Source organism: Stegostoma tigrinum, chromosome 34 (assembly GCF_030684315.1).
Source record: "Stegostoma tigrinum isolate sSteTig4 chromosome 34, sSteTig4.hap1, whole genome shotgun sequence".
Classification (NCBI taxonomy): Eukaryota; Metazoa; Chordata; class Chondrichthyes; order Orectolobiformes; family Stegostomatidae; genus Stegostoma; species Stegostoma tigrinum.
Window position 1 is genome coordinate 25,706,634 of NC_081387.1, and position 14,712 is coordinate 25,721,345.

The following is a 14,712-nucleotide window of genomic DNA, read 5'->3' on the forward strand; positions in this document are numbered from 1 at the left end:
AAATAACTGCACAGAAGCTGGTATCCTATCGCCCTTTATTTGTGTGTGTGTAGTGATTCAGTAAAATAACACCATTGTGTAAGAACTTGATTCAATATTTCCACCACCAGGAGAAAGCACCCATGTGGCCAGTGAACCATTAACAAGCAAAGCCCAATAAAGGCACTGCCTGCTTCAGTAGAAGAAAGTAAAGGGGAAGGGTCAGGACGGGTTGGAGGGGGAAATAAGGCATTCCATCCCCTGCGGTGCCCATCTCTCCAAAAAGGCATCAAGAGTGTTGCTGAACACCATGTACTCCTTCTCCAATGAGATCTTGGCTCAAACATAACCAACGAAGAAGGGCAGACAGTCGGCAGAGAAGACTCCCTCGACAGCCCACTGCCTGGACCTGTTTACAGCCATCCAGGCCAGGCCCAGGACCAGACCCAACGTCCTCTAATCTGTCTGCACCGAGTGCCCAAAGATCAGGAACGTTGGGCTGAAATGAGAGCAAAAACAGAATAAAAAGTTTTTCAAATAACTGAGAAAGAGAGTGTAAATGCCCACAGCTACATGTACATGTCCACGGACTCTGCAGCACCACAACAGACAGTTGGGCTGGGAGTTCATGAACCACCGCAACCTGCAGTTATACGGGACTGCTGCATGCAACACCCTCCAACCCAGTTCCTCAACGGAAAGAGGGAGGAATCCCACGGACAGAGTCCTCCACTGGGGATCACCACCAGCCGGAGGTGAATAGAATGCCACAGCCAGCCCGGCCAGTGGATGAAGGGGAAGAGCTGGAAGGTGTGCAGCAGCCGTCTCCACATAACCTGCCATTTTGCTTCCCTAAACAACTGATATTGTGGAGGTGGCCCAGGCTGTGGGGCACAGGTTCCCGAGGGAGGTGCAGGATCCTGTGGCCAATGTGAAATTCTGCCTGAGCAGGGGTAATGCACACAAGGCACATATGAGCATCCTCCATCTGCTGTACGACATTGGGACACAGCACTGCCGTTTTTAGGTGTCAAATGGCAGTGGCTATGAGCCAGACATTTACCATTGCCCAGAGTGCCAATTCCTATGGCTACATCCAGCCCAGGACCCCACCACCCAGCATGTCCTCGACACAGATCGTCCACAGCCCTCCCTCTGCCAGCCACTCAAACCCACGATTGTGGAGGTGCAGATTCCTGGGTAACGGTTTTCTGACAATTGTCGTTATTCCTGATGGCAGGTAGGTCCGGCACGAGTCAAACACATCCCAGGCAGCAATCAGGTCCTGGGAAAAGGCAGGCAGCATCCTGAGGGCAAGCTGCAAACCTCACGGTCAATGAACAGGAGCTGTGTTTTTTTAATGAGGTCACGCACAGGCGGGAAAAATGGCACCAGGGCACACTATCTCGGAAGAGGCTCGGGGCAAAAGTGTCGCTGCAAAGTCTGACAGTGGAAAGTCACCACCTGGGTGCAGAGGCACACAGCAGCAACTGACCACCCTCTTCAATAGGGAGACTCAGAACCAGTGCAGCGACCCAGTGCATCTTTTTCTTCCAGAGGTGATCGAGCATTCTCTGAATGTTTGCAGCAAAAACCAGGAGGAGGGGTCAAAGTGACCAGCTGGTACTCCAACAAGGAGGCCACCAGTTCGTGTCTAACCAGCACTCAGCTCCTGCAAGATAGCACTCTGAGCAGTAGGTAACCCAAGCCTTTGGCCTCCGGCTGCTGCCAATTCACTGGCCAGGATTCTTCAGCTGAGCTCAGGCAGACCCCAGATAGAGGAGATGTGTGGTACTCCAGCTGAGCCCCTGTAACTCCTCCAGCAGAGTCCACCCACCACAGACCGACCAAGAGTGTGGAACATTTGGGCCGATCGATCCTGGTGGAAGACACCGCCGTGTACACCACCTGGCACGTGTGCATCTTCCCCAGGTCAGACGGGTTGCTGAACATGAGAACATCATCAGCATAGACCGAAAGAACAACCCCATACCTGGTCTGCGCAGATCCCGCCCTGACAATCTCTTCTGCAAAAGGCACAGGAAAAGCTCAAACCACAGGGACTACAGCTGGCCAGACAAGGAGCACACCTGACGTACTCCTCTCCCAAAGCGAAATGGGTCCCTGAGGGAACCTCTAACTTTAACCAGACACTCTACATTGGAACACAGAAGTCATATCTGGCCAAGGAACTGCTTTCTGAACTCAAATGCTCACAGAGGCCCGAGCAGAAATTCGTGATCACCCCCTGTCGAATACCCTGTCCTGATCGAGAGACAGGAAGGCCCCTGATACACCAGTCATTGGACAAAAATGGGTCAGGTCCTGGACCAGATGGTCATTGTCATGGATCCTCCGGCCCAGGACTAGGTGTGACTGTTCAGGGTGGATCATGTGGTTCAACACAGCTGCCAGAGAAGCCAACACCTGTCACAGATTTTATAATCTGTGCTGAGGAGGGAGACCGGATGCCAGTTCTTTAGAGACTGAAGGTCTCCTTTCTTTGTCTGCAGGATGATGATCACCCTGTGCCAAGAAAGGGCCAGCCATCCGGCTACAAAACACTCCCTCAGGAGTGTTATCCATCAGAATGGCCTGAAGAACTCCTTGGTCAGCCCATTCAGCCCAGCAAGTTGCTACCCAAGAACCTGGTGAAGGCATTGGTCAGTTCCTCAGAGGTAACAGGAGCGTCAAGCATTCTGGTGTTACCCGGGTTGATCTGCAGCAGGTCCTCCCACAGATTTCTGTGATCATTCTCACTGATGGATCCAGAGAGAATAGATCGAAGAAATAGGCTTTAATGTCGCCCTCCAGATCTGAGACAAGAGACCCGTTGTTGGCCAACAGCACAAGGCCCTGCTACAGGTGCCACACCTTTTTATTAGCAAGTAGAAGAAGAGGGAGTCGTGGTCCAGGCCCTGGAGGAGCAGGATCCGTGACCTCTCATACATGCCCAACAAGCTGCAGGTGTCGGAGCACGGCCTTTTTCTTACGCTCCCCACCCGGTTAGGTCCACATCGGGCTGACAGAGGTGTGACTCCAGGCCGAGCACCTTTTTCTCCATCTCCTTTTCCGTCGACCCGTCCTTGCCACAGCAGGAGCTTTGACTCCAGGGGTATGTATTTCTTGCAGGAAACACACTGCATACTTCCCAATCCGAAGGCCTATGAAGTTCTGGAATCTGTGTTGAGACTCTCTGCTGCTGTTGATGAGGCTGACTATATCCATCACCAAAATGTAAAGCACTCAGTAGGGGGAAGTTGGAAGAGCACACAGGTCCCTTGCCTTCCTCACAAGTCCGTCGAGGAACATCTTGCACAGCCATCAGTTGTTTTGGACCAGCTCGGATGTGCTGCCAGCTTGCCGGGTGGACCAGAAGACCAGTTCAAAATTGTTCCAGTGGCCCAGAGCCAGCTGGACTCAATTGCAATATCTGAGATTAGTCCTGAGAAAATCCCGGAGTTCCTCCACTGGGGAATGAGCAAAACTCAGTGGGGGGCACCAGGGAATCCAAAGCCTCACTGGAGACGGACTCCGCATCATTCCAGCACCTAACACTGAGCCCGAGTCCTCAGACCACACCCCATCCCCGCCAAAAGAGTGGGGCTGGTCTGAGGACATCACCCCCAGGGTCACCAACGGGGAGCTCCACCCGGGGGATGTTCCGGGTCTGAGTCGTTGAGTGGCAGACAGTCCAGGGCCCTGCTCTTCTCCCGATCTCGGGTCACCTGGTGGCTCGGGGATAAGGTCCTCCCCCAGGACCAAGGTTCCTGGTAAAACAGACTGGGCGTGGTGGGGGGGGAGTGAGGAAAACAGCTATGGGGGAAAGAGAGCGAGGTTCAGCGCTGTCGGAGGGTCAGCACATGGTTTCCAGTGTCTATACCATGGCCTACATGGGGTCCTAGCTTGTCCCTGTGGGTGGGGTTGGGTTGGGGTCAGTGATGTCAGTGGGGGACAGTGATGTCAGTGGCTTCGAGGCAGCAGGAGGGCCCACTGCAACCCCCGAGGTTTAAGACTCGCTTGGCCGTGGCACTGGAGGGCACGAAGTACTAGGGGCTTGACGTTGTGGGAAGAGCTGTGCCCTCCCTGAGTGACAGGAAAGCTTCCCACCCCCTCGCCTGCCCCCCTCATGCAGCGCGTGGCACTGCTTCCTGTTCACAGTTGTCGGGGGGTGCTATCCTTAACCCTCGCCCACCCTGAGCATCTAGTATGGTTGGGGGTTCAAAGGCTGTCCCTCCAGCCACTGGACAAACACTCGGGGGAAGGCCATCTGCATCACTTTCAGCCCAGTCACACAGGGCCTCCTCGGTTGGGTGGGGGTAGCAGGTCTGCTCCAGGGGCACAAGGAAACAGATCCACGCAACAGACTCATGGTGTTTTGTCTTCCTCTGCACCAAAGTCTGATGCCAACTCCCCTTCCCCACCACACACCGTGCTAACAGTGACCTCCGGCTTGGGCCCTGCTCAGTGTTCCCAGTGTTACTTCGGGAGGGGAGGGCGGGGGGGAGGAACGGCTGTCAGTGTAACTTTGGCGACCTTGATGGTGGGGCAATTCCTCCTCGTGTGCCCCACCTCCTTACATGGGTAACACCGCACGCTGTATGCCATCAGGAAGGCCTGCTCCTTTCATGAAGCACAGATAAAGGTGCCCCCATCTAGCTCCTCCAGGGCCAAGCAAATAGAAACCTGGTGCTGGAAGGAATACTCACTCTTAAGGGTTGGGTCCTACAGCCCGAGCACGATGTGCCCCACCCCTGACCAGACTCCCCGACCCCAGTAGCTGAAAATGGGGGAGGAGAAACTCACTGGCAACAAAGGGCAGAATAATGGAGATCGTGACCCTCTTGGCTATGACCTCCAGAGAGTTGAGATATTTCCTGCAACAGTGACCCTCTCCCCGAAGGCCAGGTGAACTGCCTGCTCAGTCCAAAGGCAAAATACTGCCTTTCCGTACATCTTGGCCACACCAACAATGGCTTGCGGACTGACCACACTAGCTATGGCCTTCATGCAGGCCTCTGCTCATGGCTGGCTGTGGATGGACTTTAACTCCCCGGCCCTGATCAGGAGCCTGAAAGCTGATGCAGCAGTTACCTGTCAAGGCACGGCTCGGCCCTGCCACTTTTAGCTCACCACGTTGTGGTAAAGGAAGAGGAGAAAGGGAGGGTGGAGACAAAAATGGAATGGAAAGGGGGGTTCGGTGTTGGAAAATGTTCCAAAGGCCCCCTCACTCCCACCACCAGTCACCAGTGCAGACAAGAGTCTTTAATGTCTTCACGGTTCAGGAGGGGCCCAGCAACAGCACCAGGCTTCCAGTGGAGTGCCAGGGCAGGGCCTCGGCAGCTGTAGCAGCAGCACCGGTTCACAGGTATGGGTCCACACCAAGGCACTGACAGTCGCACACAGTCACTCTCACCAACACCTCACACTACACTGGGTTCTGGACCAGACAGCTCAAAGCTCGTCCCTAAACTGAGGAGATCTTTGGAATCCCCTGTTTATATCTGTCAGCCAGGGCTCCCTGATTAGGCACCGTTTGCAGTCCCAATCAGGGATTTCATACTCAATGATAGCTACGTGACCCTTGTTCCAATCTCTACATTTTCAAAATCCTGAGGCGGCTGAACTGAGTGCATCATGAGAAACTACTCCCAGTCATAAATGGATCAAAAACCAGAGAGAACAGCCTTAAAATATTTTGCAAAAGAAACAAGTGCAAAGTGAGTCAAGCCTCTTTCTCACAGTGAGTAGTTACGGTATGGAATACACTGCCTGGAAATGTGGTGGAGATGGATTCAGTTGAGGCATGCAAGGAGCCATTGGTTGGTTATTTAAACATAAACTGTTCAGTGTTATAAGGAAAGGAAGAGATTGGCACTAAATTAAAATTCCCAGAAAGCTGACGTGCCAAATGCATGCCTTCTGCATCATAACCATCTTATGGTTCTGTGAACTGCACAGGGCATGTATCAGACTGCACCAGGAGTTCTGTGCCATTTTCACCTCCTCAATGAAAGATGGATGTGGATGCAATAAAAACAGTTCATAGAAAGTTCAGTGACTGATTTATGGGAGGAAGGGGTTTGTCTTATTCGGAAAGATTCAGCATGTTGTGCCAGTGCACATTCAAGTTGAGCATCAGAAGTGGCCTTTTAAAACATACAAGTCTCTGAGGCGGCTTGACAGGGTCGATGCTGAGAAAATTATTCCCTTCCTTGACGAATTGAAAACTGCACCATAGTTTAAAAATAAAGGGTCATCCATTGAAGACAGAGGTGAAGAATTTATTCCCTCAATGGATCAATGAAATTTGGAATACATTCAGTGCTGAGTTATACAGATGTGTGATCCACATGTGCATCAAGTGTTATGGGAGTGTGGGAGGGGATGGTGCGTGTTTTAGCAAGAAAATTGAGTTCAGGCCACAAACAGATAAGACCAGAAGACCAACAGCTGAAATAGGCCATTTGGCCCAATTAGTTTAGTCCAACATGCAATGAGATCTTAACTGATCTGATAATTCTTAACTCTACTTTCCTTCTTTTTCCTCTTAACCCTTGATTCTCTTACTCGCCTTGAATATACTTAATGTCCCTGTCTCTATAGCCTTCTTTTGAGAGAAGTTGTCGCAGTTCATCTCTGTCTGATATGACTGACTTCTCACTCTTGACGTAATGATCTGGCCCTTGATTCTTTTACAAGATAGTCCAATCACCCGTGTCAAGCTCCCTTAGAAAATCCTATGTCTCAATAAGATCTCTTCTCATTCTCCTAAGCTCCAATGGGCATATTCTTTCCATCTGGAAGTCCTTCTATACCCAGGGTTAATCTTTCCTCAATAGCTGCTAATGCCAGTGTATCTTTCCCCTGATATGGGGATCAAAACTGTTCACTGTGTTATAGGTGAGATGTAATTTGTGTCTTAGCTTTGTCAAGAATGACCTATTTTTATCCCTTTGCATTAAAGGCCTAGATTCCATTTGCCTTCCCTATTACTGAATGAACATTATATCACATTCTTTTTGATCTGCAAAGTTATCGCCCACTTGTGTCACCTGTCGATATCCCTCTTTGTGTCACCCTCGCCACATGCTTTACCACCTCGAACGTGTCATCCACAAACTGGATGGTACTGCATGCATTTCCCTCATCCAAATCACTGAGATGCAGTAAATGCTTGTGACCTGCTGTAATCCCTATGGCACTCGATTAGTTAAAAGTTCCATCCTGAAAATGCCCCTGTTATCCCAACAATTATTTCTATTAGTTAGCCAATCCTCTATCAGTGCGAATACCAACACATAATAATCTTATTAAGTAGCCTCATGTGTAGTACCTTGCTGGACACAATTTAAAGAACAAAACATATGTGCAGAAGACACTGAAAGTCTGCAGAGGGATAGAGAAAGTCTGAGTGAGTGAGCAAATGTCTGGCAGATGGAGTACAATGTTGATAAATGTGAGGTCATCCATTTTGGTAGGAATAATAGCAAAATGGACTATGTTTTAAATGGTAAAAAATTGCAGCACGCTGCTGTGCAGAGGGACTTGGGTGTCCTTGTGCATGAATCGCTAAAAGTAGGATTGCAGGTGTAGCAGGTATTTAAAAAGGCAAATGGAATTTTGTCTGCGATTGCCAGAGTGATGGAGTTTAAAAACAGGGAGACTATGCTGTAGCTGTATAGAGTCCTGGTGAGGCCACACCTGGAGTATTGTGTGCAGTTTTAGTCTCCTTACCTGAGATGAGATATACTTGCACTGGAGGCGGTGCAGAGGAGATTCATTCGGTTGATGCCAGAGTTGAAAGGATTGGATTAAGAGGAGAGACTGAGTAGGCTGGGATTATACTCATTGGAATTCAGAAGAATGAGGGGAGATCTTATCAGATTATGAAGAGAATAGATAAGGTGGAGGCAGGGATGTTGTTTCCCCTGGCAGGTGAAACTAGGACAAGCGGGGCATAGCCTCAAAATAAGGGGAAGCAGATGTAGGACTGAGGCCAGGAGGAATGACTTCACCCAAAGGGTTGTGAATCAGTGGAATTCCCTGCCCAGTGAAGCAGTTGAAGCTACCTCACTGAACGTGTTTAAGGCAAGGCTTGATAATTTTTTGAACAGGAAAGGAATTGAGGGTTGTGGTGTGCGGGCAGGTAAGTGGAGCTGAGCCTCAAAAATCACAACCTTGATCTTATTAAATGGAGGGCAGGCTCACTGGGCCGGATAGCCTACTCCAGCTCCTAGTTAATAAAATGTGAGGCTGGATGAACACAGCAGGCCAAGCAGCATCTCAGGAGCACAAAAGCTGACGTTTCGGGCCTAGACCCTTCATCAGAGAGGGGGATGGGGGGAGGGAACTGGAATAAATAGGGAGAGAGGGGGAGGCGGACCGAAGATGGAGAGCAAAGAAGATAGGTGGGGAGGTAGGGAGGGGATAGGTCAGTCCAGGGAAGACGGACAGGTCAAGGAGGTGGGATGAGGTTAGTAGGTAGCTGGGGGTGCGGCTGGGGGTGGGAGGAAGGGATGGGTGAGAGGAAGAACCGGTTAGGGAGGCAGAGACAGGTTGGACTGGTTTTGGGATGCAGTGGGTGGGGGGGAAGAGCTGGGCTGGTTGTGTGGTGCAGTGGGGGGAGGGGATGAACTGGGCTGGTTTAGGGATGCAGTGGGGGAAGGGGAGATTTTGAAACATATCAATGTGGACTTCACCAGTTTCAAAATCTCCCCTTCCCCCACTGCATCCCTAAACCAGCCCAGTTCATCCCCTCCCCCCACTGCACCACACAACCAGCCCAGCTCTTCCCCCCCACCCACTGCATCCCAAAACCAGTCCAACCTGTCTCTGCCTCCCTAACCGGTTCTTCCTCTCACCCATCCCTTCCTCGCACCCCCAGCTACCTACTAACCTCATCCCACCTCCTTGACCTGTCCGTCTTCCCTGGACTGACCTATCCCCTCCCTACCTCCCCACCTACACCCTCTCCACCTATCTTCTTTGCTCTCCATCTTCGGTCCGCCTCCCCCTCTCTCCCTATTTATTCCAGTTCCCTCCCCCCATCCCCCTCTCTGATGAAGGGTCTAGGCCCGAAACGTCAGCTTTTGTGCTCCTGAGATGCTGCTTGGCCTGCTGTGTTCATCCAGCCTCACATTTTATTATCTTGGAATCTCCAGCATCTGCAGTTCCCATTATCCCAGCTCCTAGTTCTTGTGTTCTTATGTTTTTATACTACACCTGCTGGTTCCTCTTCATAGAAAGGGATATGTGAGATCAGCTTCCCATGGCATCTCATTAGTTCACTCTGACTTGAGATGACCAAGATATAACGGATGAGATATTTTCCAAATCACCCTGTTTGGAAATGTTATTGCACATGTCTGGACAAGATAGGACTTGAACCTGGGCCTCCAAAGAGGAAGATCTATCACTGTACCACAAGTGCCCCCTCGGTCAAAAAGATTTGGTTGCTGGCCTGAATATACAGCACCTGGTAATGAACAAAAGGGGCAAAATCTGCTTGACCACATTCTCCCCAATCGAGCTGTCACAGTTGCATCTGACAAGATGAATAGGAGTAGCTGCTGCACATTTCTTACGGAGATGAAATCAGTTTTCACATTACAGATACTCTTGTGTGACACAACCACCATCTTATTTAGATGGACTTCAAAACAGATCTAGCAAATCAAAACGGGACATCCTTAAGGCACTGTGGCCCACCAGTAGAATTGCATTTAACCACAGTCTTTCAAGCTCATGGCCCAACTTATGCCCAATGTACAGTTTGTATAGTTTGGAGGGGAACGAATACAATCCCATTTTTGAAGAAGGAGATGGAGAGAGAACATTGGTCATGGAGATAATGCTAGAGTCCATTGTGAAAGATTTAATAGAATATCACTCAGACATCAGTGACTGAATCAAACAGACTCTGTTTGGATTTACAAAGGGCATATCAAACAAATGGGAGTATTTTGAGGATGTAGTTAATGGGATTGATAAGGGTAAACCAGTAGATGTGGTTTGCTTAGACTTCCAGAGGCTTTCCATAAGGTCCCACAATAGAGAAGAGCATGGGTTGAAGTTATATATGGGTCAGATGAAGTATGAAGGCAGATTTACTTCCATAAAGGACATTATTCCTTTAATCTGGAATAGATGTTGATCATAGGGTGAGAACCTGTATCATCTTTAAAATAATTGTCTCTTTGATTGCTAGCTGCACATTCTTTCAGGGGAAACCTCTTGTCTGAAAATTCTAGTGCAGCCTTTCGGTGCTGATACTGAGTGTCTCAGTTGAGTGATTCATGTGTGTTTTTCTCTTGCAGATTCCATGATTAATCAATGTGATTTGAAATGTCTTTGTTCACTAGGTAAATTCTTTGTAATAGGACCGAATTATCCTATTGAAGCCATTGTCGGTGAAGATGCTGTGTTGGAATGTCAGCTCATGCCAGAAATATTTCTCAGCAGCATGGTGTTGCAGTGGTTTAAAGTAGGTCTCAATTCACCAGTACACGTGTACAGAAATGGAGAAGATGACATTTTTGCTCAACACAAGGATTACCGAGGAAGGACGGAATTGTTTAAGGATGAACTGACCAAAGGAAATATTTCTCTGAGGATAAAGCAAACAACAGTATCTGATGGAGGGAAATATACGTGCTCAGTTGAGGACAAAAATGGTAGAGAAACATTTTTGGTTAGCCTGGAAATTGTCGGTTAGTCAATCTCTAATTTTGTTTCAATACATTTAGGGAAATAAAATGAAAGAAAAACAAAGAAGTGTGGATGCTGGAACTCAGAAACAGAAATTGCTGGAAAACGTCAGCAAGTATGGCAGTGTCTGTGGAGAGAAATCAGAGTTAATGTTTCAGGTCCAGTGAGTCTTCTTCAAAAGCATTTTGTCTTTCTCCCTGATTTCAATTACAAATTGTTTATAGATAGATAGAGTTACTTAAGACTTGCTGTAATATTTAATATGTTTGGTAATTTTACATGCCCATGCTCTAAGTAGAATGATTCCTGTTGATTGGAAGGAAGCAAATATCAGCCCACCATTTATCCAAGGAGAAAGAGAGAAACTAGGAACTGCAGACTTATTAGCCTCACATCAGTAATCCGGAAAATGCTAGCATCCATTATGAGGGTTGTGCCAAGTAGGTAATGCTGGAGAAACTCAGCAGGCCTGGCAGCATCTGTGGACAAAAAGCAGAGCTAATGTTTTGCATCTAGTGACCATTCACAGTTCTGAAGGGAAGTTATTGGGCTCAAAACATTAACTCTGTCTCTCTCCACAGATGCCACCAGATCTGTGTTTCTCCAGCAGCTTCTTTTTTTTTGGTTTCAGATTTCCAGTATCTACAGTTCTTTGTTTTATATTATTGTGATGAATAAATAATGGCATGATTGGCTATAAGCTCCTGGATTTGGAATTGGGAAACTGTGTTTGAAGAATATGTTGGAGTTTATTTCAAGATGTAACTAACAAAATTGCGAGACGTTATATAGTTCCTACAGGGAGGTGGTGCAGTGGTAATGTTACTGGATGAGAAATCTAAAATCATGGATGAATGTCATAGGGACACTGGTTTCAATGCCCATCATGGTGAAATTTGATTTAAATGTTAGTGGTGACCATGTGGCCACTTTTGATTATATTTAAAAACCTATCTGGTTCATTAAAGTCCTTCAAGGAAGGAGGTCCGCCATCCTTGCTTGGTCTGGCCTGCATGTGACTCCACACCCACAGCAATATGGCTGATTTTACTGGCCCTCTCAGCAATTTGTGAAAGGCAATAAATGCTCCCCTCGCCAATGATGCCCACATCTTGTAAATTAATTTTTTAAAAGTTAGATTTTTAGAAGGATTTTGATAATGTCCCCCACAGAATGCTGTGGAGAATAAGTAAAGCACATTGGAGAGGAGCTAATGTACTGGCATGGATTAATGATTGGCTAACAAATAGAAAACAAAGAGTCGGAATCTGGGTCATTCTTTGGCAGGCTTTGAGTCACGGGGTACTGTAAGGATCAGGACTTGGGCCCCAGCTATTCACCAAACGTGTTATTTCCACATTTGAAGATGGTGAAAAGCTGAATTGGAATGTGTTTTGGGAGGCAGATATAAAAAAATTTCAAGAGGATTTGAGCAGGTTTAATGAATGGGTTAGAACCTGGTAATGTGGAAAATGTGAGGTTATCCACTTTGCTGGGAGAACCGGAGATGTGCAGAGCAGCATTTTCTTCTTTTTCTAATTTTTATTTTGAGGGGTGTTTTGAGGTCAAAATGTGGTAGAACCTGCAGAACTGGAAATCATTGCTGCAATCCACATTGAAATGCCGATTACCATGTGAAGACATTTGCAGCTTGGGGAGAACATTAGTGTAGAGTGCGTTCTGAAGGGTAAGAGCTTGGAAAGTGCAGATGTGCAAAGACTCTAGGGTGCCCCTGTGGATAAGTCACTGAAAGCTGAACATGTGGGTGCAGAAAGCTATTAAACAGGTGAATGGATGGCTAACCTTTATTGCAAGAGGACTTGAGTACACGATTAATGAAATCTTGCTTCAATTGTGCAGGAGTTTGGTTTGACCACCCTGGAGCATTGTGCACAGTTTTGTCCTGCTTATCTCAGCAAACGTATTACTGGCATTGGGGGAGTGCAGTGAAGGTTCCCCAGACTTGTTCCCAGGGATGATGGATCTGGCTTTCAAAGAGAGATTGAGCAAATTGGGCCTGTATTCTCTAGAGTTGCAAAGAAGAGGAGGTGATTTCATTTGTGATGATGCTGTCACTTTTTAAAAAAAAGATTATTTTGTCTGGGTTTTATTTTAAGATAGATTGTAAAGGCAAGGGTGTGGAATTGGCTACGGGAGCCGGCCTTAATCAATAAGTTAAAGATGCCTTTCGGTTATTTTTAAAGCAGTTGTAGCAATAGAAGGCGAGTAGCCAGAACTCCCAGATCAGGCTTTTTGTTTTGTTTAGCTGTCGCAGAGAGAAGCTGTTTTGGTCCCAGAATTGCTGCAAGCTTCAGTAAATGATTCCTAACGGTGCTTTCTCTGAAATCTCTCCTGATGTTGTTCCCTCCTGGATTGTTAAACTGCACCGAAGAATATATGTTTGAATTAACATTTTTGCCAAGGGATGTGTTGATGGGATGTTGCTATATTGGAACAGTTAGCTAGTCACAGGCACTGTATCTATTATTCAGTTAAGTTTTCCAATCATTGTTATTTTAAATGCCTCTTTCTTTTGTTTTTATTTTAACCACTGTGTTTAAATAAATTGTTTTGCTTAACATTGAGTGATTTGACCAGTTGCATCACATCTAGGACACCCACTTCACATTTACCTTTAAAATAAGCAGAAGTTACGGTCTAGGCTGCCTTAAAACATTTTGAAGGGAACTGATCTGGTCTGGATTTGTCTGCAACACGTTGAAACTGAGGAAAACCCTACACAGATCAATAGGATAGATGGTGTAAGGTGTTTCTGTTGTTCTGGAGTCTAGAGAAAGGTCACAATTTAAAAATGAGGGATATGCCTGTTCCATCTGAGACGAGAAGAATTTGTGGTGCTCAGAAATTTGTGAACCTTCATCATACAGTGACATCTGATTTCAGCTTCTCCCTCTTAAACTTTGGGGTGAATTCTATCCTATTGTGGCCTCTGTCCACTGGGGAATCCTTAAGCTTTAGCTCCCGAATCAAATCTGCCTCATTCGACAGCATCAAATCCAGAATTACCTGTTCCTTGATGGGCTGCACCATAAGCTATTCCAAAAAAACTGCTTTGTAGATATTCCACAAATTCCCTTTCCTGGAATCCGCTACCACCCCAGACATCTTACATGTTGAACACCCCCATGATCATAATAGAATCTATTCTGAGACAGAGTGACGAGCTGTTTACATTTGTGTAAACATTCCAAGGACAAAAGGCTGAGACTTTTTCCATTTCTTTTGAAAAGTAGGTAGGCAGCTGAGCTTGTCGAAACAAATCTGGATGCTACACGTGCAATGTAGGTTGACAGGCAGAGGTCATGAGCTCTTGCTTTGCTCTCTGAGGAGGATTCTACAATGTATATGAGTCACAGAAATTTTGAAATATCTAGAACTAGGCTGAGTAGACTTACATAGAATTTGAGAAGGTAAAGCAAGGTTATTTTGAGCATTAAAGGTGGAGACAATGTATAAGGCCTTTAGAGAAGTACTTCTCCAGAAAGAATTTTTAAAAATCCTCCTTCAATTACTCTGAGCTCACACAGAAAGCCAGAAAGTTGCACCAACAATACAGTGGTCAATAAGTCTCCTCGAATCAAGGCTTGCAAGTTGATCCACGGTTCAGTAAAGTAGCCCAATCAGCTCAAATTGAAGTTGAAACTGAGGGAGTTCCTGAATGCTACTGTATTTAAAAATGGGAATATAATGATAAAATGAAGACTTTCTCAGAGACCTGTTAGTGCAGACTGGATAGAGGTTCATCAGATAGTATTACCACCCAAAAGTTGCCCAGTAACAGGGAAGGCAAATGAAATGTTAACCATAGAAACATTGAATGTAGCAGCAAGAGTAGGCCATTCAACCTGTTCCAAACATTGATTATGATCACGGGTTATGATCATCTAGTACAATACAGTAATCCCATCCTGCCCCCACTCCCTGTTGAAGAAGGGTCCAGACCTGAAACGTCAACTTTCCCGCTCCTCTGATGCTGCCTGACCTGCTCTGTTCCTCCTGCTC

The 14,712-nt window shown here is 47.0% G+C and overlaps 2 protein-coding genes across 4 annotated transcripts in view; one reads left to right on the top strand and one right to left on the bottom strand.

Annotated features, from left to right (window-relative positions):
- The window catches only part of LOC125450601 (uncharacterized), a 506,390-nt gene that overhangs the window by 113,599 nt on the left and 378,079 nt on the right, over nt 1-14,712 (bottom strand). The window lies entirely within an intron of this gene.
- The window catches only part of LOC125446346 (butyrophilin subfamily 1 member A1-like), a 79,479-nt gene that overhangs the window by 7,947 nt on the left and 56,820 nt on the right, over nt 1-14,712 (top strand). For 2 of the 3 annotated variants that reach the window (XM_059639769.1, XM_059639771.1), the window contains one exon: nt 10,344-10,655. In XM_059639769.1, the coding sequence (XP_059495752.1) occupies nt 10,344-10,655 (312 nt within the window). Of the gene's footprint in view, nt 1-10,343; nt 10,692-14,712 lie in introns of all 3 variants that reach the window. The other variant, XM_059639768.1, reaches the window with a different exon arrangement.